Here is a 27,205-nt window from a genome sequence, read left to right as displayed (position 1 = left end):
CTCTCGCCTGTACTCCTTGGTTGTCCAACGAACTCTGACCTCTGCCACCAGTGTTTTTAGATGGGATTTTTATTAATAATTCTGCAACAAGGGCCTTCTGGTACTGCCCAATTTTATTAGGCCTGTCCACTGCAGGAATAAGAGACAGAAAGTTCTCCTTGTAGTGTAGATCTAGGAGTGTCGTCAATCAGTTATGACTGTCACCCAAAATTTGGACAATGCGAGGGTCACGGGAAAGGCAACATAACATAAACTCAGCCATGTGTGCCAGACTGTTAACAGGCAAGACTTCCGTTTCCTCACCAATAGGCCGTGCTCTCCTCCTCATCCTCCTCAGTGTAGAGTTCTAATGCGTGGGGACATCATACACCAGTCGGTGAGCTGGAAGCCACAAACGCTGCTGAAGCATGGCAAGGGTGGTGGAAGCTGTAGCTGACTTTCTAAAATAGGCACACACGTGACATACTTTGACAAGCAAATCCAGCAGATCTGGTAGGTTTTGAGAAACCGCTGAACCACGAGGTTAAGCACATGGGCCAGGCATGGCACGTGTGTGAGCTCGCCCTGCTTCAGAGCCGCCACCAGATTCCGGCCATTGTCACACACGACCATGCCTGGCTGTAGGGTCAACAGTGTCAGCCAGAGATCTGCCTGCTCTTTCAGAGCTGTCCACAACTATTAAGCATTGTGCGGTTTGTCAGCTAAGCATATTAGCTTCACCACAGCCTGTTGCGATTGGCCGAGGCAGTGCTGCAGTGCTTCCAGCTTGTGACTGATGTGATCATTTTGGAGATGGAGGCTAAAGAAGAGGAGGAGGAGGTGCAGGAGCTGTAGAATGTGGGGGCAACCCTGATTGACCCAGGGCCCGCAATCCTTGGCATCGTTAGATCGTGTTCCGTCCCAAGGTCCGACTGGGTCTTGGCTTCCACTATATTAACCCAGTGTGCCATCAGCGAGATGTACTGTCCCTGCCCACAATCACTTGTCCACGTGTCCGTGGTTAGGTGGAGTTTCCCAGTAACTGCGTTGTTGAGGGCACGACTAATGTTGTGGGACACGTGCTTGTGTAATGCGGGGACGGCACATCGGGAGAAATAGTGGTGGCTGGGGACCGAGTACTGGGGGATGGCCGCCGCTATCAGGTTGTGGAAAGTTTCTGTCTCCACGAGCCTAAAAGGCAACATTTCGAGCGCAAGTATTCACGAAATGTGTGAATTTAGTAGTGTGGCCTGTGGGGCGTTGACTGCATTTGAGCTTGCGTTCCAAGGACTGGACTAGGGACAACTGAATGCTGCACTGGGACAAGGACGTGAATGTGCTAGCTGATGGTGCTAATTGAGAGTGAGATGCAGGGCGGGAGGGATCTTCGCATGCACCATGGACAGGGGATTGGTGTGCACGCACAACAGCGGAAGAAGCAGTGGTGTCACCCGCAGACACTGTTGCTGGACCCTGGGGTTCAGCCCACTTAGTCGGGTGCTTTGCTGCCATGTGCCTGATCATGTTGGTGGTGGTCAGGCTGCTAGTTTTGCTATCCCTGCTGATGCTGGCTTGGCAGGTGGTGTAAACTGTTAGAACCCTCCTGTTAGTTTTTTCTATCTTGTGTTTTGCGGTCACGTGACCATCTGCCTATATATTCCAGCTCCGCCCTTCTGGCTTTGCTGGACTTCAGTGTTGTTTGACTGTCTTGCTAGCCTTGTGCTTCGGTGCCTATCTCTGTCAGTTCGCTTGGTCCTCTGGGACCTCTAGTACTTTTTTTCAGTTTGTCTTTTGTGTTCTAAAACAACTTCTGTTTAGGAGGTGTCCCATTTTTGTCCCAGTCCTTAGTTCTTTTAGGGACCCCTCCCTTAATTCTATAGGTCTTCGTTCAGACTAGCCGAGGACGAAGGCCGGTCTGTTCACTAGGAACAGGCAGCCCGCTACATCGTAGGGATTCAGTTTAGTCTTACTGTAGGGACAGCTTTCCCCTATCTTTCCTTAGTTCTTGTTGCAGATCATAACATAAACGGCCTTTTTGGGGTTATCTGCAGAGTCTTTAAAAAACAACCAGACTTGGGAAGACCTAACAGTTGTACTGGCAATTCCGTCATGTTGGTGTTACGGGGAAGACTTTCCCGCATTGTGTCTGCAGCCACCACATAACTTCTTCCTACCTGTTGTGCTGCTGTCCTTGCTCTGCATGTCCCCCTGCCAGGTTTGGACAGTAACTAGATCATCCACCACCTCGTCTTCCACTTACGAACCCTGGTCCTCCTCCTGACATTCTGGCAATTGTGTCTCATCATCATCCACCTCTTGTGACAGTAATTGCACTTTCCCACCATTGCCTTCATGTGACCGTCGCAGCTCAAATATTTGGGCATTGCTACACGCATTCTCCTCTTCACCCAATTGAATCAGGCCGAGTGAGAAGCCCGAATCTATAAATGGAAAACTGAACAGCTCCTTAGAGAGTCCAAGTGTGGGATCAATTGTCTCCGAGCACTCGGCATGGTGGGAGGAAGGAGGATAAGGGTGAGGAATATGCGGTATAGAGTCACGGATACTGAGACTTGACCATGTGGAAGACAGGGTGGTGGTGGTGGTGGCAAAGTGACTGGAAGTGTAACGGGTCTGGGAGGTGGAACCTCTGAGCAACTATACAAAGGGGCAGTCCTTGTAAGGAGGCGGGTGGCTCCCAGGGAAGGCGGGCAGGTAGTCACGGCAAGTGACAGGGACAGTCTCTGGGTAGAAGGGCAGGAGGTCACGGCAAGTGACGGGAACAGTCTCTTGGCAGGCGGGTGGTCACGGCAAGTGACAGCAGGGTAAGAGTCTCTAGACAGGCAGGTGGTCACGGCAAGTGACAGCAGGATAAGAGTCTCTAGACAGGCAGGTGGTCACGGCACGTGACAGCAGGATAAGAGTCTCTAGACAGGCAGGTGGTCACGGCAAGTGACAGCACGGAAAGAGTCTCTAGACAGGCAGGTGGTCACGGCAAGTGACGGCAGAGCCTCCAGGTAGGCTAGCAGGCGGATAGCAGGTGGTCGCTCCCAGGTGAGCGGGCAGGAGTCTCTGGACAGGCAGGTGGTCACGGCAAGTGACGGCCGAGCCTCCAGGTAGGCTAGCAGGCAGGTAGCAGGTGAGCGCTCCCAGGTGAGCGGGCAAGAGTCTCTGGACAGGCAGGTGGTCATGGCAAGTGACGGCCAAGCCTCCAGGTAGGCTAGCAGGCAGGTTGCAGGTGGGTACCTCCTGGTCCGCGGGCGGACAGATCCATAGACAGACTGGCAAGTGTTGGTAGGCAGACTGTCGGACCGCAGGAATGCAAGCAGATAGACAGGTATCAGGTAGGTATCAAGCAGAGATCTGGCAGGTAACTTGCAGGTATCTGGTAACGGGACCTGAGGGCTGAAGCAGAGTTGAAAGGCTTTGCAACAACATTGCTTGGGCACCTCCATTTTGGAGGAGGTGCGTTATATATGGTGAGGTCCTTCGGCCATTGGCCGGGGACTCCTTAGGGTGGCGCGTGTGGCCCCTTTAAGAGAGGGGGAGCGCGTGCGCACCCTAAGCACAGAGGCCGGGAAGCAGCGCGCGCTGCCAGCAGAGCGGGAGGAAGCCGCCGGGCACGGAGCGGAGAGGTGAGGGGAACGGCGTCCCTGCCTAGCAGGAGGCAGGGACGCCGACGCTACAGTACCCCCCCTTTAGGCCCCCCCTTTTTTAGGCCAGAGAGAAATTTATCAAGGATGAGAGGGGCATGGATGTTCTCCCGGGACTCCCACGTTCTCTCTTCAGGACCAAATCCCTTCCAATCCACTAGAAAAAAGGACTTTCCTCTTACCCTTTTGGTGGCCAGAATGTTCCCTACCTCAAACTCGTTTTCAGTGGAAACCGGAGCAGGAGGCGTACCTGTAGACTTGGAAAAAGAGTTAAGTACCACGGGTTTGAGTAGAGATACATGGAAGGAGTTAGGAATCCGCAAATTGGCCGGGAGTTTCAATTTATAGGCCACCGGGTTGATTTGTTTGATAACTTCCAGTGGACCGATGAACCGAGGCCCTAACTTGTAGGAAGGAATCTTGAGCCAGACATATTTGGACGAGAGCCAGACCTTATCTCCAGGACAGAATTGTGGTGGATCCAGACGTCTTTTGTCAGCCTGTTTTTTCATCCGCTCGGATGACCGAAGAAGTGCGGATCTGGTACTCTCCCAAATGGAGGAAAATTCGTTAACGAGAGACTCCGCAGCCTGATTGTCCACCGAGGTGGAGACGGGAAACGGGATCCGAGGATGCTGACCGAAGACTACAAAAAACGGGGATTTGGAGGAAGATTCGCTCTCGTGATTATTGTAGGAAAATTTGGCCCACAGTAAAAGATCCACCCAGTCGGAATGGTGAGCATTAACAAAGTGCCGGAGGAAACTGGTTAAATTTTGGTTGATCCGTTCTACTTGGCCATTGGATTGTGGGTGATAAGCAGAAGAAAAGTCCAAGGTGAACCCCAGCAATTTACACATGGCTCGCCAAAAGCGAGAGGTGAACTGAACCCCTCGGTCGGATACGATGTGGAGAGGAAGACCATGAAGACGGAAGACATGATGGATAAAGTCTTTAGCTAATTCTGATGCAGACGGGAGACCCGGCAGGGGAATAAAGTGAGCCATTTTGGAAAAGCGGTCAGCGACCATCCAAATAACCGTATAACCGGCAGAGACAGGGAGATCCGTTATAAAGTCCATAGCTATATGCTGCCACGGGACAGCAGGTACAGGAAGAGGAAGGAGACGGCCAGCTGGCAGATGTCTCGGAACCTTGCTGCGGGCGCAGGACACACAGGCTGATACAAAGTCTATTACATCCTTGTGCAGGGTAGGCCACCAGTAATGCCGGGTAATAAGCTGGAGGGTCTTTTTCTGACCAGCGTGGCCAGCTAGCTTGGACGAGTGTCCCCAGTGTAGGACCTTCTCACGATCAGGTACAGTTACGAACGTCTTACCGGGTGGAAGACGATTTAGATTCACGGGAGCCACCTGCATTACCTTGGCGGGGTTGATGATGTGTTTAGGCTCCTCCTCAAGATCAGAGACCAAAAAGGATCGGGACAAGGCATCAGCTTTGATGTTTTTGTCAGCCGGGTGAAAATGAAGAATGAAATTAAAGCGGGCGAAGAACAAGGACCACCGGGCTTGGCGCAGGTTAAGTCTCTGGGCACTCTGGAGGTAAGCCAAGTTCTTGTGGTCCGTGTTAATTATTACCGGGTGAAGAGCCCACTCGAGCAGGTAATGCCACTCCTCCAGTGCCAGCTTAATGGCCAATAATTCTCGGTCTCCTATAGAATAATTGCGTTCAGAAGAGGAGAAGAGTTTGGAGAAGAAGCCGCAGGTTACCATTCTTCCGGAAGACGACTTTTGGGTAAGTACTGCTCCGGCTTCAGAGGAGGAAGCGTCGACTTCTAGGAAGAATTGTTATTGCCGTCCAGACGATGCAGCACAGGGGCGGAAGAGAAAGCTTGTTTTAAGGAAAGGAAGGCCTCGTCTGCTTCGGGCGGCCATTCTCTGGGATTAGTGCCCTTACGGGTGAGCGCCGAGATACGGGCAGTCCGGGAAGAGAAGTGCGGAATGAAGAGGCGGTAGTAGTTGGCGAAGCCCAGGAACCACTGAATAGCCTTCAACCCCTCTGGTCGAGGCCATTTCTGGATGGCAGACAGTTTCTCAGGATCCATTCGTAGGCCGGTCTGAGAGATTATGTAGCACAGAAAAGGAAGCGAGGTCTGCTCAAAGAGGCACTTCTCATATTTAGCGTAGAGGTGGTTCTGCCTGAGCCTGAGTAGGACCTGACGAACGTCACTCCGGTGAGTGAGAAGATCCGGAGAGAAGACCAAGATGTCGTCCAGGTACACCACCACGCAATAGTAGAGAAGGTCATGGAAGATGTCATTGACCAACTCTTGAAAGACGGCGGGAGCGTTACAGAGACCGAAGGGCATTACAACGTATTCATAGTGGCCGTCCCGGGTGTTGAATGCCGTCTTCCATTCATCCCCCTGACGGATACGGACCAGGTTATACGCCCCACGGAGGTCCAGCTTGGTGAAGATTCTAGCCCCCCTCAGACGGTCAAATAATTCAGGAATGAGCGGAAGGGGGTATTTATTTTTCACCGTTATCTGGTAAAGGCCTCTATAGTCTATACAGGGACGGAGTGAGCCGTCCTTCTTTTTGACGAAGAAGAAGCCTGCTCCCGCCGGGGAGGTAGATTTCCGGAGAAATCCCCGGGCCAGATTCTCCTCAATATATTCAGACATGGACCGGGTCTCAGCAGCGGACAAAGGGTAAATACGCCCACGGGGAGGAGTAGCGCCGGGTATTAGGGCGATTGGGCAGTCGTATGGTCTATGAGGGGGTAATGTTTCTGCTTCTTTTTTATTAAAGACATCCGCATAAGACCAATAGGGAATCGGTAGGCCGGGTAGATTGGCTGGGGTAGGAGAAGGATGGGCAGGATGAACGGGAACTAACAAGTCTTATGGCAGTCCTGTCCCCAGCGAAGGACTTCTCCGGTCTGCCAATCAAGCACGGGTGCATGTTTCTGAAGCCAAGGTAGGCCTAGCAAGAGGGCGTGAGAGAGTCCAGGCAGAACATGAAAGAAGATGCTCTCAGAGTGCAGCATTTCCACCTGCAGAGTTATGGATTCGGTGATGAGTTGGAAGGGATGTGGTAAGAGGCCCCCATCCACGGCGGCGACAGATAAGGGTACAGCCAGAGGTTTGGTGGGAATGCAGTATTTCTCCACCAGGGACTGAGAAATGAGATTTCCGGCAGCTCCAGAGTCAAGTTGAGCCAGTTCAAAATAACGGTTCTCCCCGCAGATGATAGAGACCGACAGCATCAGAGATGGAGAGGGTTTACTCTTGTCTAGGGCGACCTCTCTGAACGATCCCAGACACAGGCGTTTCCCGACCTCTCCGGGCAGGAACGGATCCGGTGCTCCTTACTGCCACAGTAGAAGCAGCTCCCCTCGGCACGGCGTAACTCTTGACGGGTTTTGACCATCTTGGTCTGGTCGACCTGCATAGGCTCCGGTGAGTGCGCCTGGGGAGTAACGGAGGAAGTGACGGGTTTCTGGAAGGTAGGGGTAAGGCGTGGAAACCTCCTCTCACGGATGACCTCTTTGGTGCGCTCCTGGAACCGGATGTCAATCCGGGTAGCAAGTGTTATTAAGTCATCGAGAGTGGTAGGAATGTCCCGACTGGCGAGTTCATCTTTAATATGGCCGGACAGACCCTCCCAGAAGACGGACACCAGGGCGTCATTATCCCAGGCAAGCTCCGAAGCAAGGGTACGGAACTGTATGGCATATTGGCCCACGGTGAGACTTCTTTGACGGAGACGTAGCAGGGATGAGGCGGATGAAGTCTTCCGTCCTGTTTCGTCGAAGACTTTCCGGAAAGCCGTGAGAAAGACTGGCAGGTTGGACACCAGGGGGTCTCCTCTCTCCCATAAAGGATTTAGCCAAGCCAGCGCCTCCCCCGTGAGATGGGACATGATGAAGGCTACTTTGGCTCGGTCGGTGGAAAACTGGTGTGCCAACAGTTCGAAGTGCAGAGTGCACTGGTTAATGAAGCCCCGTGCCTGGCCGGGATCTCCGCCAAAACGAGACGGGGCGGAGAGGCGGGGACCGGGAAGAGATGCCATGGTATTGATGGGCAGCGGCGGTGCCGGGGTAGTAAGTGTGCGAGTGGAGGCCGCTCCCGATGAGGCAGTCAATGTGTCCAAGCGGGAGTTAACACTACGCAGGTGACTCAGGATGGAGTCCTGTTGGGACCTCTGACGGGAAAGTTCATGACATAGGTCCGAGAGCGAGGAAGCTTGGGTGCCACCGGGTTCCATGGCCCGAGCACACTGTAACGGGTCTGGGAGGTGGAACCTCTGAGCAAATATACAAAGTGGCAGTACTTGTAAGGAAGCGGGTGGCTCCCAGGGAAGGCGGGCAGGTAGTAACGGAAAGTGACAGGGACAGTCTCTGGGTAGAAGGGCAGGAGGTCACGGCAAGTGACGGGAACAGTCTCTTGGCAGGCAGGTGGTCACGGCAAGTGACAGCAGGGTAAGAGTCTGTAGACAGGCAGGTGGTCACAGCAAGTGACAGCAGGATAAGAGTCTCTAGACAGGCAGGTGGTCACGGCACGTGACAGCAGGATAAGAGTCTCTAGACAGGCAGGTGGTCACGGCAAGTGACAGCAGGGAAAGAGTCTCTAGACAGGCAGGTGGTCACAGCAAGTGACGGCAGAGCCTCCAGGTAGGCTAGCAGGGGGATAGCAGGTGGTTGCTCCCAGGTGAGCGGGCAGGAGTCTCTGGACAGGCAGGTGGTCACGGCAAGTGACGGCAGAGCCTCCAGGTAAGCTAGCAGGCAGGTAGCAGGTGAGTGCTCCCAGGTGAGCGGGCAAGAGTCTCTGGACAGGCAGGTGGTCACGGCAAGTGACAGCCGAGCCTCCAGGTAGGCTAGCAGGCAGGTAGCAGGTGGGTACCTCCTAGTCCGTGGGCGGACAGATCCATAGACAGACCGGCAGGTGTTGGTAGGCAGACTGTCGGACCGCAGGAATGCAAGCAGATAGACAGGTATCAGGTAGGTATCAAGCAGAGATCTGGCAGGTAACTGGCAGGTACCTGGTAATGGGACCTGAGGGCTGAAGCAGAGTTGAAAGGCTTTGTAACAACATTGCTCGGGCACCTCCATTTTGGCCGGGGACTCCTTAGGGAGGCACGCGCGGCCCCTTTAAGAGAGGGGGAGCGCGCGCGCGCCCTAAGCACAGAGGCCGGGAAGCAGCGCGCGCTGCCAGCAGAGCGGGAGGAAGCCGCCGGGCACGGAGTGGAGAGGTGAGGGGAACGGCGTCCCTGCCTAGCAGGAGGCAGGGACGCCGACGCTACAGGAAGCATTATCTGCTATCCTACCAACAACCTTTTGACACTGCTCTGCGTTCAATAGTGGTGTTCTGCGGTCCCCTAGTAATTGGGACAGGAAGGTCGAGCGACAAGATGTGGGTGTTGGTTGTGGCACAATTTCAGCTTGCCCATGGCCTCGGCCTTTGCATGCACCATCACGTCCACTTCCCCGTACCTTGCCATACACTTTGCCCATTTTAAATGGAGGACAATATTTTACACGGTCACTACAAATGGCTAGATTTCAACCACAGCTATATGTGATACGTCTGATGGACAACCACAGTTTTAAATAGCGGGCCTGTAGTTTACAAACACTATTCTTCACAGTGACCTCGTGTGAATAGCTTCACCGACACCCTGCAACAAAATGTAAATAAAGGCCAGAAATGGCTGAATTTGGAACACAGTTGTATGAGATACGTCTGACGGAGAACCACGGTTTTAAATAGCGGGCCTGTAGTTTACTAATACTATTCTTCACAGTGACCTCGTGTGAATAGCTTCACTGACACACTGCAACAAAATGGAACTGGAGGCCAGAAATGGCTTAATTTGGAATGCAGTTATATGTGATACGAGGGGCGTTCATTAAAGATTTCCACTGACCCACTTCTATTTATTACAGAACGCTGAAACTTCACATGTGTTATGATATAAGTCTCTATAGGTCACGTGCCAATTTGCAAATCACAACTGATAACGGTCTTGATTTTACAGGTGTTGAAGTGGTGTGAGGTTTGATTATGGACCCAGTGGAATACTGACCAAAGGAGACGTTCGATGAGATGAAAGAGGTTTATGGTGAGGATTCCCCTTCATATGATGTAGTCAAGAACTGGCATTGTCAACTGAAATGTGGTCGGACTTCGGTGCAAACAGCTCCAATTCCAGCAAGACCCCACTCTGCTATTGATGAACACACCATAAAGCAAGTGGAGGTCACCATTTTGGAAAATCACCGCGTAACCATTCGCCACCTAGCCCAAAATGTCAAGATTAGTGAGGAGTCCGTGGAAAAAAATCATCCAAGACCATCTTCACATGCATAAGGTATCCACTTGCTGGGTTCCCCGGTTGATCACACCTTTCCAGGAGCAGGAACGAGTCGAATGCTCTCAAGTTCTATTGACGATGTGCCATGGAAACCAGGAGGAATTTTTCAAAAGACTGATCACATAGGATTGAAGCTGGGTCCATCACTATGATCCTGAGCCTATCCAGTCTATGCAATGGAAGCATCATGACTCACGGCCTCCAAAAAAGGCGTGTGACCAACCCCCGGCAGGCAAGGTTATGCTCACAGTATTTTGGGACCAGCATGGAGTAGTATTGATGGATTTCCTAGCAAAGGGTACCATGATCAATGGGGCATACTATGCTTCACTGCTGCAGAAATTGCGGGAGGCCATCAAAAGCAATAGACGTGGTATGCTCACCAAAGGTGTCTGTCCGCCTTCTGCAAGACAATGCACCAGTTTACAACTCACATGTTACCCAAATGGAAGCATGCTCCTGTGGCTTTGAAATTCTACCATATCCCCCTTATTGACCCGACCTCACACCATCGGACATCCAGCTCTTTCCAAAAATGATGTTATTTTTGAAGGACAAGCATTTTCCAGATGATGAGACTCTGATTTCCGAAGTCACAACGTGACTTTTGGAGCAACTTGTCGACTTCTACAAGCGAGGTGTTTACAGTTGCTTAAAGAGTTGGGAGAAGTGTGTGTCCCAAGGTGGCACCTATGTAGAGAAGGACTAATAACTGTGCCAAGTTTCATTGCTCTCAGTCCACAGTAAGTGGGTCAGGTGAAATCTTTAATGAACGCCCCTTGTACGTCTGACGAAAAACCACGGTTTTAAATAGCAGGCCTGTAGTTTACTAATACTATTCTTCACAGCGACCTCGTGTGAATAGTTTCACTGACACAATATTTTCCATGTTCAGTTCTAATTTCTCAATTTTTATTACTGTAATATGGAAAAGATCTGGCTGTATTCTGCAGTGCTAACAAGCAAATGGAGCAGAAAAATTGTGTACTCTGGATTGCTTTTTAAGCAAATTATCAGGATTAAGATAAAAAAAAAATTAGCCCTGGCCCCTGATATCTGGGGCTATGTCTACAAATATCTAACAGCAGCAGCAGACAGACCGTGCAATGGACCCTCTTGTGATATATGCACTGTAGTCTGCCAAATACCCTGCCTGCCTGCCTAACTCCTGCTATCACCACTGAATATATGCAGCTGGATTAGCCCTCAGAAGGACTGTTAGTTCAGATGGATATATAGATATGCTGTGGAATACCTATACTAACTATAAACAACCAAATCTCTCCCTGACTCAGCAGCTGCTCTCCCTACTCTGCCTGTTTCCGTGGTAGACTGTGACGAGCATAGAAGCATCAGGTCTTCTATAGACCCGATGACGTTATGCGGCCAGCCAATCACTGTAATGCCCACAACCAACATGGCTACGGCATTACAGTGCGTGGAAAGCAATCCCTGCATGCTCATTGGCTCTCTAAAGAGCGCCAAACATGCAGGGCAGGGAACCCACAAGAGCAACCCGGAAATACTCACCGGGCGCCGAGCTTGTTGAGCACAGTGATGCTCGGGTGAGTACCGAGTAGTGGCAAGCCAGTTCACTCATCACTATATACTACATAAAAGCAAAATAAAAAAACCCACATACCTTTAGTTCTAAATCAATGTACAGGTAAACAAATACGCTGTGCCCAATATACAAACATAAACATACATTATGCGTCAGCACACTGCAATTAATGAATAAATAAACACCAATAATTGCTATGAAGGTGAAAAATGTAATGTACTTGGTTAACATATTTGATCAAAAAGTGCAAAAGCCATCCAACCACGCATAGTGTATGTATATCTTTTTATATTGGCCACACAGTGTATTTGTTTACTTGTACATTTATTTAATGCTAAATGTGTGCGGGTCCTTTTTTTTAATTTTACTTTTATGTAATATATATATTGGGATGTTTGGCCCCCTCCAAGGCTCAGTACCCTTATCCACAAGTTTCCCAAACTTGGTTTTATTAATTAGCTATACCTCATTTCATTTCCCCACTTCAGATGAGGAATGGCTTGACACATAGAAACTTGAGATATTAGTGATAGGAACCATCCATATAAAAGGTACACTTTGAAGAGGTTAGATGACTTCTGTTCTTTTTGATCAAAAAATATTAACAAAGTACCTTTTGCTATTAACTTGTAAAGCAATATTGGCCCAGCATCAACCGCCCGCTTCCTCTCTCCCGCATTCATTGGGAAAGCGCGCGGTGGATGCTGGGCTGTGATGTGTGGTGAAGCCCCACCCACAGCCCATCAATCAGCGGGGAGCGCGTCACTTGGTCACGCCCGGCTGCAGCCTGAACTTGACGTGGCATCAGCGAATGTTGGAGCCGGCTGCGGCTGGGGACACGTAAAGCTTGTGAGCAGTCAGGGATAGCGCCACTCAAAGGCAAGACTGACAGTGTAAGGTATTTACTAAAAATCGCATTTCCACCGTTTACATCGATGGGGGGCATGTTCTATAGTAGTGGACAACCTCTTTAAGATTCAGCAGGCTGCACTACTACTTGCCGAAAACTTACTCAGGGTGTACAGCCTTTTTATTGATTAGTGTGATGGCATTATTGTGGCACTATGTGGTAGTGTTGTGTAGTCTTGGCATAACAATATCATTTAATCTTATATAACAGTATTACTGCTAATATTGGTCTTGAAAAAATCTTGATTTCCCTCAGGAGAAGGTGAGGTGGGGGGCAGCATGGACCTGTGTGCTTTCACATGCCAGGACTGAATTTAAGTCCCAGTTCAGCCCTGATCGGAGTTAAAGTGTTTTTTAAGTCAGTACAATTATGGAAATCCCAACTTATATAGTCATATTTATGTTTTACTATTTTATACAATAATACACTGTTCAAAAGAAATCATTAGTTTTCGTGTCGCAGTACAAAAGAAACAGCAATTCAGGATTTTTTTTTTACTTTATTTAAACATTGTTTATTATTCACTTTAACCCCTTTAACACCTTGGGTTTTTCCGTTTTTACATTTTTGCTTTTTGCTACCCTACTTCACAGAGCCATAACTTTTTTATTATTCCGCCAATATGGTCATGTGAGGGATTTTTTCAGGACAAGTTGTACTTTTGAACAACACCATTGATTTTACAATATAGTGTACTGGAAAACAGGAAAAAATTCCAAGTGCGGTGAAATTGTAAAAAAAGTGGAATTCCACAATTGTTTTTTTTTTTTTTTTACCATGCTCACCAAATGCTGAAACTGCTATTATGATTCTCCAGGTCATTACAAGTTTGTAGATATTAAAATATGTATAGGTTCTTTTTTATTTATGTGATGAAAAAAAAAAATAGTAAAAAAAAAAAAATCACACCATTTTTCGAGACCCGTATCGTCTCCAGTTTTTGGGATCTGGGGCTGGGTGAGGGCTTATTTTTTTGCGCGCTGAACTGTTGTTTGTATCTACGCCAAAATGGTATTAATAAAATGCTTTTATCTTAACATTTAACATATTACGAGACACGGGTGGGTCACAATTCCACCTGCGGATGTTGAGGGCAAATTGTCAGCTGATGAAAAAGGGGGAGGTAACCTATGATGTAGCTATACGTCATAGGTCGTTAAGTGGTTACTTTACAGTAGATTTAAAAATGTTTTCACCGCTGTTTAAATGGCAGGTCTTTGCCATGTAAAAAAAATCTTATCAAGAAGAATCACTTCAGAACTTTTTATACCTTTAATGTTACCCATAATCTGTACAGTTCAATTAACAATAAACTGAAATCTTTACAAGTGGAAAAATAAAAATAATGAATTAAAATAATGTGATTGCATAAATATGCAAACCCTTAAACTAATACTTTGTTGAAGTACCCATTGAATTTATGACAGGTGTGGGCTCTGGCTGTGTCATTGCAAAACTGTAATCTTTTTCTGTCCAGACCATTCTTTTGTTGATTTGGAGGTACGCTTAGGGTCATTGTTGTGCTGAAAGGTGAAATTCCTCTTCATTTTCATCTTTTTAACAGAAGATCTGAATGTTTTGTTGCAAAATTGACTGATATTTAGAACTGTTCATAATTCCATCCAACTTCACTAAAGCCCCAGTTCTAGCTACAGAAAAACAGCCCCAAAGCATAATACTGCCTTCATCATTCTACAGGGTCTCAGCTACTATATCATGCTGCTCTCAGATTACATAGCAAAAAACTGTTGGCAGACATTAAATATGACCAACAAATTATGAACACAACCAGAGCCCCAATTAAAAGAGGTTGTTCACTTTTATGCAACCATATTGCTTTAGTTTTATGATTTTTTTATTTCACCCTCAAAATGATTTCAGTTTCTCAATGGATTTCTATACATTTCCGATGACTACCTCTTGAAGCTCATCAAGAGAATGCTAAGAGTGTGCAAAGCAGTCATCAAAGCAAAAGGTGGCTACTTTGAAGAACCTAGAATATAAGACATATTTTCAGTTGTTTCACACTTTTTTGTTAAGTATATAATTCCACATGTGTTAATTCATAGTTTTGATGCCTTCAGTGTGAATGTACAATTTTCATAGTCATGAAAATACAGAAAAATCCTTAAATGGGAAGGTGTGTCCAAACTTTTGGTCTGTACTATACATATATACATATATATATATATATATATATATATATATATATATATACACACACATCTGAACTAACAGTCCTTCTAAGGACTAATTCTGCTGCAGATATTACCGTATTTTTTGGACTATAAGAAGCACTTTTTTCCTCCAAAATTTTGGAGGAAAATGGGGGGTGGGTCTTACAGTCCGAATGTTGGGAGGATATATATATATATATATACACAGTGTGGGGTGTGGGAGGAGTGGTAGCGGTGGAGGAGCGGGGCACAGGAGACAGCAGCTGCCTGAAGCAGTCCTCGTTGCTAAAGAAAATGAATATTCACTGCTTCCCAGGCCTATGGGAATGGGGAGTAGTGAATATTAATTCTCCTTAATAGCCTCCACACAGTGTAGCCGCAGCGCGGCTCTTGCTGCTTCCGGGCGATCTCGTGTTCCTGCTATTAAAGGGCATGAATATTCAGCCCCTCTCCAGGGGGTGAATATTCATGCTCTTTAATAGCGGGCACACGCGATCCCCCGGGAGCAGCAGGAGCCGCGCTGCGGCTACACTGTATGACGACTATTAAAGAGCATGAAGTCACTGCTCCCCACGCACACAGTCCCAGCATGGGGGGCAGTGACTTTTCCAGCAGCTGATCTCACCTTGTGAGCCGTGCATGGCAGTGATGTCATGCGCGGCTCACATGGCGAGATCAGTGCGGGCAGACAGGACGCAGCGCTGGAGGAGAGAAAAAGAAGGTGAGTAAGAGTGTTTATTTTTTTATGTGCAGCATGATGGGGATTAGGGGAGGCCATGCATACCAGGATAAGGAAGAGGGGGCCATGCATACCAGGATAAGGATGAGGGGGCCATGCATACCAGGATAAGGATAAGGGGGCCATGCATACCGGGATAAGGATGAGGGGGCCATGCATACTGGGATAAGGATGAGGGGGCCATGCATGCCTGGATAAGGATGCGGGGTGGCATGCATACCTGGATAAGGATGCAGGGTGGCATGCATACCTGGATAAGGATGAGGGGTGGCATGCATACCTGGATAGGGATGAGGGGTGGCATGCATACCAGGACAAGGATGAGAGGGGCCATGCATACCAGGATAAGGATGAGGGGGCCATGCATACCAGGATAAGGATAAACATAAAATTATTATTATTATTATTATGAGGGGTGGCATGCATACGTGGATAGGGATGAGGGGTGCCATGCATACCAGGATAGGGATGAGGGGTGCCATGCATACCAGGATAAGGATGAGGAAGCAATGCATACCAGCATAAGGATGAGGGGGCCATGCATACCAGGATAAGGATGAGGGGTGCCATGCATGCCAGAATAGGGATGAGGGGTGCCATACATACCAGGATAAGGATGAGGGGGCCATGCATACCAAGATAAGGATGAGGGGGCCATACATGCCAGGATAAGGATGAGGGGGCCATTCATACCAGGATAAGGATGAGGGGTGCCATGTATGCCAGGATAGGGATGAGGGTTGCCATGCATACCAGGATAGGGATTGCTGTGCCATGCATACCAGGATAGGGATGAGGGGTGCCATGCATACCAGGATAAGGATGAGGGGTGCCATGCATACCAGGATGGGGATTGCTGTGCCATGCATCCCAGGATAGGGATGAAGGGTGTCATGCATACCATGATAAGGATGAGGGGTGCCATGCATACCAGGATGGAGTGGTGCCATGCATACCAGGATGGAGGGGTGCCAAGCATACTAGGATGGGGATGAGGGGTGCCATGCATACCAGGATGGGGATGGGGGCCACATATAATAGGAAGGGGGGCATATATACCAGGATGGGGGAGATTAACAGAATTTGGGGACATTACCCCTATACCAGTGTCAGTAGCAGACCCCCTCCCTCTTAACGGTGCATCGTGGCCACATTTTTTGCTTCAATTTTTTTTCTATTTTCCTCCTCAAAAACCTAGGTGCGTCTTATGGTCCAGTGCGTCTCATAGTCTGAAAAATACAGTAATCCTGGTGATAGCAGGAGTTAGGCAGGCAGAGTTTGTGGAGAGTGTATAGAGCAGAATAGGGTCCCTTGCACATTCTGTCTGCTGCTTTTACAGATATCCATAGCCCTAGAGGGCTAATATTCTTTTTGCTCTTAATCCTGATTATTTGCTTAAAAAGCAATATAATACACCATTTTAACTGCTTGCTTGTTAGCAGAATACAGCCAGATTTGTTTGATTTTATTCACATTGCTGTATTGTGAAAGCAGAGAAACTTGTCCATCATCAGACGTGATCCGATATTACTGACATAATAATCGTGACATTTTTGTGAGCGTGCCAAATATTACACTCCATTCAAAGTCTGCCAGTTGTGTGTTGTTCAACCTATTCACACTTGGTCGCTGACCAATACCATACTACCAGGCCACTGCCTAAAACCGTGGTCATCAGACGTGATCCGATATTACTACCATAATAATCGTGACATTTTGGGGAGCGTGCCAAATATTATACTCCATTTGAAATTGGCAAGGCGCGTGGCAAGGGACGGGGAAGTGGACGTGATGGTGATGGTGCATGCAGAGGCCGGGGCCATGGGCAAGCTGAAATTGTGCCTGCTAAGGGAGCACAACAAGCACCCACATCATGTTGCCCTATCTTCCTGTCCCACTTTGTAGGGGGCAGTGGAAAATACCACTATTGAAGCCAGAGCAGTGTGAAAAGGTTGGTAGTTGGACAGCAGATAATGCTTCCAGTCATTTTGCCACCACCACGAGCCTGTCTTCCACACGGTCCAGTCTCAGTAGCCGTGAGTCTGGACCACATATTCTTCACCATGATCCTCATTCCTCCCACCATGTCGAGTGCCCAGAGCCAAGTGATCCCACACTTGGACAATCCGAAGAGCTGTTCACTTTTCCATTTATAGATTTAGGACTCTCGCTTGGCCCACTTCAAGCGGGGCAAGAGGAGATCGCATGTAGCGATGCCCAAATATTTGAGCAACCAAGGTCACACGAAGGCAACGGTGGGAAAGTGCAATTAATTTCACAAGAGGTGGATGATGATGATGAGACACAATTGCCAGCGAGTCAGGAAGAGGCCCAGGGTGCGTACGTGGAAGACAAGGTGGTGGACGATGAAGTCACTGACCCAACCTGGCAAGGTGACATGCATAGCGAGGACAGCAGCACTGAGGGCGAGGGAGGTGTAGAACCACAACAGGAACGAACAAGCAGTAGGGTGGTCACAGACAAGGCGGGCAAATGTACCCCGGAACACCAACACGAGGGAAGTTGCCAGTCCAACTGTAAGGTCTTCCAGAGTCTGGCGCTTTTTTAAAGACTGTCCAGATAACCCCCAAAAGGCCATTTGAAACATCTGCCATGCCAGCATCAGCAGGAGCAGAAAAACTACCACCCTGACCACCACCAGCATGCTCAGGCAGGCACATGACAGCAAAGCACCTGACTAGTTGGGACGAATGCCAGGGTCCAGAAACAGCATCTGCGGGTGACACCACTGCCTGTTCTGCTGTTGTGCTTGCACGCCAATCCCCTCTCCATGGGACAGGCGAAGATGCCTCCCGCCCTGCACCTGTCGTTGCACACTTGCAACCACCACTATCAGAAACCACATCCATGTCACAGCGCAGAGTTCAGTTGTCTGTACCTGAGTCCTTTGAACGCAAGGGTAAATACAAAGCCAACCACCCACAGGCAACATCACTAAACTGCCACATTTATTGAATGCTTGCACTCGAAATGTTGCCTTTTAGTCTCCTGGAGACAGAATCTTTCCGCAACCTCATGGTGGCGACTGACCCTCGGTACTCGGTCCCCAACCGCCACTATTTCTCCCGGTGTGCTGTCCCCGCCTTACACAAGCATGTGTCCCAGAACATTACCCGTGCCCTCAACAATGCAGTTACTGGGAATGTCCACCTAACCACAGACACGTGGACAAGTGCTTGTGACTAGGGACGGTACATCTCGCTGACGGCATACTGGGTTAATATAGTGGAAGCCGTGACCCAGTCGGACCCTGGGACGGAACTCGTCCTCCCGGTGCCGAGGTTTGTGGGCCCTGGGTCAATCAGGGTTGCCCCCACATTCTACAGCCTCTGCACCTCCTCTTCTTCTTCAGCCTCCATCTCCAAAATGACTACAGAAGTCGGAAGCACTGCAGCACTGCCTCGGTCAAGTGGCAACAGGCTGTGTTGAAGCTAATATGCTTAGGGGACAAACCACACACCGCTTCAGAGTTGTTGACAGCGGTAACAGAGCAGGCAGATCTGTGGCTGTCATCGCTGAACCTACAGCAAGGCGGCTCTGACAATGGTTGGAACCTGTTGGCGGCTCTGAGGCCAGGCAAGCTCGTACATGTACCATGCCTGGCCCATGTGCTCAAACTAGTGGTTCAGCGTTTTTTCAAAACCTACCCGGATCTGCCTGAGCTGCTTGTGAAAGTAAACCATGTGCGTGCCCATTTCCGAAAGTCACCTGCAGCTTCCGCCGCCCTTGCCGTGCTTCATCAGCACTTGCACCTTCCAACTCACCGACTGGTGTGCGATGTCACCATGCATTGGAACTCAACGTTGCATATGTTGGGGAGGATTTGTGAGCAGCAGAGGGCACTTGTTGAGTACCAGCTACAATACGCCCGTTGGTATTCAGGTCAGCCTCCACGCATAAGAGCTAATGAGTGGGCATGGATGTCTGACATCTGTGCCGCCCTCCAAAACTTTGAGGACTCCATCGAGATGATGAGCGGCAATGACGCCATAATTAGCATCAACATCCCACTTCTCTGTCTACTGAAATGCTTGCTGCTCACAATTACAGAGGAGGCATTGCAGGCGGAGCACAATGAGATGGAGCAAGGAACTATACAGGGTGATACCACACAGCCCAGCCTCATCTCATCTCAATGCAGATTGGGTGATAATGAGGAGGAGAAGAAAGAGGATTAAGAGGAACAGGAGCTGTTTTCCTGCGCTACAGATGGTACTATCCACACAACAGTCATACCATTTGTTCAGCATGGATGGCCTGAGGAGAGGGAGAATGAGAAGGAGTACCAGGAGGAGGAGAGCATGGAAAGTCGTGCTCTGGGTCAGGACAGAGAAGTCTTGGCTGTTGGCAGTCTGGCACATGTGACTGACTTTATGTTCTGCTGCCTTTCCCGTGACCCTCTCATTGTACACATTTTGGGCAACAATAATTACTGGTTGGTAACGCTTCTAGACCCACGCTACAAGGAGAAATTTCTATCTCTCCTTCCCATGGCTGAGAGGTCTAATAAAATGTTGCAGTACCAGAAGGCCCTTGTTGAGGAATTATTAAAAAAATTACCATCTGAAAATGCTGGTGGCAGAGGTCACAGATTGTTGGACAATCAAGGAGTACAGGCAAGGGAGACACAAATACGATGCAGCAGAGGCAGGGGAACACTGTCAAAGGTGTGAGACAATTTTCTCAGACCCTCCCAGCACTCAGACCCTGATGCTCTGGGTACTCTGACAAGGAAGGAAAAGTTTTGGAAGATGCTAAAGGAGTACCTTGCTGACTGTATCAACATCCTCTGTGCCTTATAACTATTGGGTATTCAAGCTGGACACGTGGCATGAACTGTCTCTCTACACCTTGGAGGTCCTGGCCTGCCCTGCCTCAAGCTTTTTGTCAGAGCAGGCTTTTAGTGCCGCCGGAGGCATTATAATTGATGGGTGCCTCCACTTGTCAACTGAAAATGTTGACAGGCTGACTCTTATCAAAGTGAACAAGGGCTGGATTGGGCCAGACTTCGCAATACCACCGGATGATAGCAGCGGAACATAAAGTCAAATCCAGTGTTTTTTTGGGGGGTCTATTCCCATGCACCTCTTCACATCCAGACATGGGTATACGCTTCTTAATTTAGTCTATTTTAGGTCACCCTCCTCCTTTTCCTTCTCCTCATCCTTCACCACCATATCAACTGGGTGACCATCATGCAACACCCACATAATTTTTTTGTAAGGGTGTTTATGATTCCCATAGGAAATTTTTTTAGAGGCCTACCTCTAACATTCTGTATGTTATACAGTATGTTCATGAATACCCCCCCTTCCTCCCGGGGTAAATGTTTTTCAGCCCATGCACTTTGCATTGGCATTACCACTATAGGAGATCCACTCCTTAATAATGAGAATTTTTTTTTAATGAGGACCTCCTCTACGTCTCTTCAAAGGGGTATTGGAGTGTGTCCAAATTTTTGGCAGCCTTTGCAGTCACTGCATGGGCATTACCACTGTAGGAAACCCACTCCTTAATAATGTGAACATTTTTTTTTTAATGACGCCCTCCTCTACGTCTCTTCAAAGGGGTATTGGAGTGCGTACAAATTTTGTAGCAGCCCTGCCACTCACTGCATATGCAATAACAGTATTAGAGACCCACTCCTTTATAGTGAGAAAAAAATTTTATACTGAGGCCCTCCTCGATGTCTCTTCAAAGGGGTATTGGAGTGCATTCAAACTTTTGGCAGCCCTTGCAGTCACTGCATACGCAAAAACAGTATAGGAAACCCACTCCTTAATAATCGGAACAACAAAGCATAGCCGGCTCATGGCAACAACAATAAGAATATTGAGGGCCGCCTTACGGCCCTGTAAACATACGCTTTATGACCTTCAGAGTCCCTCTTTCATAAATGATACAGGATGTATCTGATCATGTCTCACACACAACATGGCCAGATAAGGTAGTAAAATGTTATAGTTACATAGTTACATAGTTTATAAGGCCAAAAAAAGACAAGCGTCCATCCAGTTCAGCCTATTTCTTGTGCACTGCAGCTATTCCGCAGTGTTGATCCAGGGGAAGGCAAAAAAAACCCATGCGGTATAGGCCAATTTACTTCACTGAGGAAAAATTCACTTCCCGACTCCAATCTGGCAGTCAGATTAAATCCCTGGATTAATTAACTATCACTAAGCATAAGATGTAATTTTATTGTTCTCAAGAAAGGCGTCCAGGCCTCTCTTGAACTCATTAAGTGAGTTGGACATCACCACTTCCTCTCCCAGAGAGTTCCAGAGTCTCACGGCTCTGACCGTAAAGAATCCCCTTCTATGCTGGTGCAGGAACCTCCTTTCCAGACGCATAGTGTGCCCCCTCGTCTTTGTCACCATCCTTGGTATAAACAGGTCATGGGAGAGATCTCTGTACTGCCCCCTGATGTATTTATACATGTTTATGAGGTATCCCCTAAGCCTTCTCTTTTCCAACGTAAATAGGCCTAACTTTGACAACCTCTCTGGGTATTCTAGTCCCTCCATTCCCTTTATTACCTTAGTCACCCTCCTTTGTACCCTCTCTAGCTCCAAGTCTTTCCTGAGCACCGGAGCCCAGAACTGTGCACAATATTCTAAGTGCGGCCTTACCAGCGCTTTATACAGAGGAAGAACAATGTTCTCATCATATGCCCCTATTCCTCTTCTGATGCTTGCCCTGACTCTATTTGGCTTCGCAGCTGCTGCCTGACACTGGGCACTCCAATTTTATTTGCTGTTAACCAAGACGCCCAGGTCCTTCTCCATGTCAGATTTCCCCAACGGTTTCCCATTTAATATGTATGGGTGACTGCTGTTTTTCTTTCCCATGTGCATGACCTTACATTTATCGGCATTGAACCCCATTTGCCATTTTTTGGCCCAACTCCCCAATTTATCTAAATCCTCCTGTAGCTGTGCCCTATCCTCATCTGTATTAACTACTTTACAAACTTTAGTATCATCTGCAAATATTGCTATTTTACTATGCAACCCTTCCACTAGATCATTAATAAATATATGAAATAATATAGGGCCCAAGACAGACCCTTGAGGCACCCTGCTAGTAACCCTGACACACCCTGAGCTTACTCCATTGATAACCACTCTCTGCTTTCTATCACTCAGCCAGCTATTTACCCACTTGCACACATCCCCCAGACCAAGCATTCTCATTTTATATACCAACCTTTTGTGTGACACGGTATCAAACGCTTTGGAGAAGTCAAGGTATACAACATCCACTGACTCTCCCCGGTCCAGCTGTGAGCTCACCTCCTCGTAGAAGGTGATCAGGTTTGTTTGGCAGGAGCGATCCCTCATGAATCCATGTTGATATGGAGTTAGACAGTTATTATCATTAAGATATTCTACAATAGCATCTCTAAGAAATCCTTCAAACAATTTACCCACAACAGACGTTAAGCTTACTGGTCTATAGTCCCCAGGGTCACTTTTAGACCCCTTTTTGAATATTGGTACCACATTTGCTTGGCGCCAGTCTAGTGGGACAGTCCCTGTCCATAAAGAGTGCTTGAATATAAGATACAGCGGCCTGTCTATCACATTACTTAATTCTTTTAGTACCCGGGGGTGTATGCCATCTGGGCCTGGTGACTTGTCTATTTTGATATTATTTAGGCGTTTCTGAACTTCCTCCTGGGTTAGGTGGGTGATATTTAGCGGAGGGTTTACTTTATCACTCTGCATTTCCTCCGTTAAATTGTTTTCTTTTGTGAAAACAGTGGAGAAGAAGCTATTGAGTAGGTTTGCTTTACCCTCATGTCCCTCTATGATTTTACCCAGGTTATTTTTCAATGGGCCAACTCCATCAGTTTTAATCCTTTTACTGTTTATATAGTTAAAGAACAGTTTGGGATTCGTTTTACTTTCCTTGGCAATTAGTCTCTCTGTCTCCTCTTTTGCTATTCTTATTTGTTTCTTACAGATTTTGTTTTTTTCCCTATAAGATATTAGCGCTTCCTCGCTGCCTTCTTGTTTAAGTTTACCGAAAGCCCTTTTTTTGTTTTTCATTGCCCTCTTGACTTCCTTATTTAGCCACATTGGCTTCCTCCTATTCCTAGCCCTTTTATTCCCATAAGGTATGTACCTTCTACAGTGACTATGTAGGACTGTTTTGAAAATTTCCCATTTTCTATCCGTGCTCCTATTACTGAAGATACTATCCCAGTCTATAAGGTGAAGGGCATCTCTTAGCTGATCAAACTTTGCCCTCCTGAAGTTCAGTGTTTTTGTGACTCCCTTGCTGGGCACCCTACTGAAGCACATGTGGAATTGTATAGTGTTGTGGTCACTATTTCCCAGGTGCCCCCCGACCTGCACCTCAGTTATTCTGTCTGGCTTGTTAGTTAATATTACTGATTTATTTATTTATTTATCTATTTACTGTTGAATGTATTTTTCACAGTTGAAAGCAATGCAAAAGTGCAAAACACATCAAAAACGCTACGTGTGAACATAGCCCAAGGTGTGGAGGAGCATTTTTGTTTTTGGTTATTTATTTTGCCTTATATACAAGTCATTACCCTGGAAAGAATGTACCGTAACATTTTTTCCAGGAAAATCCATTTTGGCATCGTTCTTTTATGTTTTATTGTGAGTCCGTAAAAGTGGCATAATACTCTGACAACATTGTTCACAGCAGTGACCTGGGAGTCAGAGATGCTTCCAGGGGTCTTCCCCATCCTGTTCCCATTTCTTTTCAGCACTGTTCTCATCGATTTGGCCAATTTTTAGGCCTTCTCCAGACCTCAGGGGGGGGAGCGGCGCCGGAAAAATGCTTGAGTTTTTCATTGACTTATATTGGGCTTGTTGCTCGGGTCAAGCAACCGAGCATTACGATTTGCTTGACCCGAGCACCGAGCACTTTAGTGCTTGCTCATCACTAGTATCAACCACTGAGGACTCTCAAATCTAAATGTTTTTCTATCTACTGGCTAATACAGTACAAAGATATATATTTTCCCTGTATAGATTATGGGTAACTTTAAGGTGGAAGAAGTTGAAATTATTCTTCTTGGGATTACTTTTTTACACTACAAAAAGCCAGCATTTTAACAGGGCTACGTAGTCTTTATATCCACTGTACATATTAACTTTTTTCTGCAGGTCAATAAGGTAATGACAATATCCAATTCATGTAGTTCATGTTTTTTTACTCACACAAAAAAAATATTTTTTTAAACAAATCATTTTTTGGGACGTTTGCTATATTCTGAGACCCATAACCATTTAATACCTCCATAGACAGAGATAAGCAAGAGGTTATTTTTTGCAGAACAAACTTTTGCCATTTTTGGGTGCATAAATCTTGATCACTTTGTGTCTAAATTAACAAAACCTGTCAATTATTTTTTCATTTATAGAGGTCTATGAGGGCTTATTTTTGTGTAACAAAATTATTGGAGAGATTTTGGGATATGCATAACTTTTTGATAATTTTTTATTTCATTTATTGTGATGTGGGATAAATACAAACAGCAATTGTGGAACTGTTTTTATTTTTTTGCAGCGTTCATCGTGAGGGGTAAGTAATGATGTGTTACTATAATGTTCACCATTACAGACATGTCAATGCAAAATATGTGACTTTTTTTTATTGGGAAAACTGGTAATTTGGGCAGGGTGTTTTTACTTTTAATTTAACATTTAAAAACATTTTTTTACAATATTTATTGATCCCCCTAAGGGACTTGAACATCCGATTCAATGATCGCATTAGTAATATGCAGCTCTACTTATGACAGGTAGCTATCATGTGTCCTCTGTAGTGGTTGGCAGACCCAGTGGCCTTATTCATACCTTCAGTTGCCATAGCATCCTACTAGCACCCTGCAATCATGCTGCAGGTGTGCTGATAGGATGAAAGAGGGGCTGACAGATGAAGCAATCTCCCTCTGTCAAACTACTCATGTGCCGCTGTCACTATAGACAGTGACATATGAGCTGTTAAACTGGTGGGATCAGTGAGAACACCAATACTAGCAGTTAAATCAGCAGCCCAGCTGTGTACATCAGTCAGGCTCCTGCAGTTGATTTTGCTTGCATAGAAACTATACCATGCTATCTACATGACTTGTATATCCGAACAAAATTGCATATGCTTATGACTGACAAATATGTAGGAATGCAGTATAGGGTTTTTTCTAGATAAAATAATTATTAAACGTTTGACATGTTTGATCAGGAGAAGTTATACAGATTCCTTACTTCAACCTCATCAAACAGCTTTTGGGATAAATTTGAACACTGATTGCAAGGCTGAAAATCTCGTCCAATATTAGTGCCTGACTCAACTGAATGGCTTTTTGGTTCAGTGGACATAAACACAGACATATTTTAAAGTTTTCAGGAAAGCCTTTTCTGAACATCATGCCATAAATGTTATGCCCCCTTCTTCTCTGAATGCTGCCTTACCTCTTTGTCCACAACTTTGGCATCAGCATAAGTACAATCAGATGGCACCTCATTAAACTTTTCAATCTTTTTCATTAAACTGTCATAATTGGCTTTCTTGATCATCAGTTCTTCATTTTTACTTGATGTTCTGTTAATAATATTGGGTTTAGTATTTAGCATATGACTAAATTGTTACAAGCAGCTTAAGAAAATTTTCCAGGCAAGGATCCGTCAGTCAAAAAATGTAAAGACATAGAGACTAAGGAAAAATCTTACAATGTTCTATGGAATAATATATAAAATTTAGATTAGATCAATCCAGGGTAATATATTTTAATGTGATTCTGTAGAAATGTAGGAAAAGAGAAAGTTGTAATAATTAAAATTAACTGTAGGAGGGACGTTCACATAATTAAACTTCTTTGCATAGACTCCATCCTGTCTATATCTAAAAAATATAAATGCCCCTCAACATTTAGGACATAAGAGGTCTATTTTTAAGTGCTATAACATATATGTACATTGTATGGAATCAGCTCTTTGGTAGTTGGCAGCATTCACACAGGCATAAGGTTCTTGTATCAAAAGGAGCATTTTATTAAATGTCCAGAAAACAGTCAGTGCTCAGAACACAGAAATAGCCTTTCTTGATAATAAGGAAAACAGACAGCCATGTGAACGTTAAGCTCTGGTCAAATGGGAAGACCTGCTACTGAGCAGACCACTGGTGTAGGACCCAGAGAAGCAAGCTCCAGCACATATAGTTATAGTGCTGAGATGTTTTTTTTTTTATGTGTCCGGGTTTTTATGAGCAGCTGGAACAACTGGGTGGAATCGGCTGCTCACTTACCTCCAGTTCCAAGTCTTGGAATGGCCTATTTAAGGCAGATCTCACTATGGTCTGGGTGCGAAAGGTGGAAAGACCTTTTACTGCTGTGTACTGCTGACCAGTCTCAGCCAGAGGCAGGAGAGACAGCACATCTGGACTATTGTTGTTCGGGTGAGCCCACTCTGGTTAATATGCTTACGTTAACTGTGAACGGTTTTGATTCCTTTTTTCTTCCATTATCTATTGGAGTTCATTCAATGTCTTATATATGCATCAGGGGTTGTCTCCAAATTAACTCTCATACAATATGCAAAAATGTAGATTTCTGGTGCAAACTACTAGAAGTAGCAACCCTATAAGGCTATGTCTAATTCTTTTATAAGCCTTGAACATTTATACATGAAACTTTAATAGCATTTAAATTAAATATTTTTTTAACATGATTAAAATAATGGCATGATTAAAAAAGGGAAGCTCAGCTACAGAAAAACTCCACCCGCACATGGGACAAGCAGCAATCGATAAACATCTGAAATAGTGCATGTTTTGCATAATATCA

The 27,205-nt window shown here is 46.6% G+C and overlaps 1 protein-coding gene across 4 annotated transcripts in view; it reads right to left on the bottom strand.

Moving 5' to 3' along the window:
• Positions 1-27,205, bottom strand: part of LOC141157210 (probable ATP-dependent RNA helicase DDX60) — a 1,123,923-nt gene that overhangs the window by 250,685 nt on the left and 846,033 nt on the right. For all 4 annotated transcript variants that reach the window (XM_073644228.1, XM_073644203.1, XM_073644220.1 and 1 more), the window contains one exon: positions 25,836-25,965. In XM_073644228.1, the coding sequence (XP_073500329.1) occupies positions 25,836-25,965 (130 nt within the window). The remainder of the gene's footprint in view (positions 1-25,835; positions 25,966-27,205) is intronic.

The sequence above is a fragment of the Phyllobates terribilis genome, unplaced genomic scaffold (assembly GCF_046119375.1).
Source record: "Phyllobates terribilis strain yellow unplaced genomic scaffold, ASM4611937v1 Scaffold_1__5_contigs__length_1240528914, whole genome shotgun sequence".
In the NCBI taxonomy this organism is placed as follows: Eukaryota; Metazoa; Chordata; class Amphibia; order Anura; family Dendrobatidae; genus Phyllobates; species Phyllobates terribilis.
This window is presented reverse-complemented; position numbering and strand designations above follow the sequence as displayed.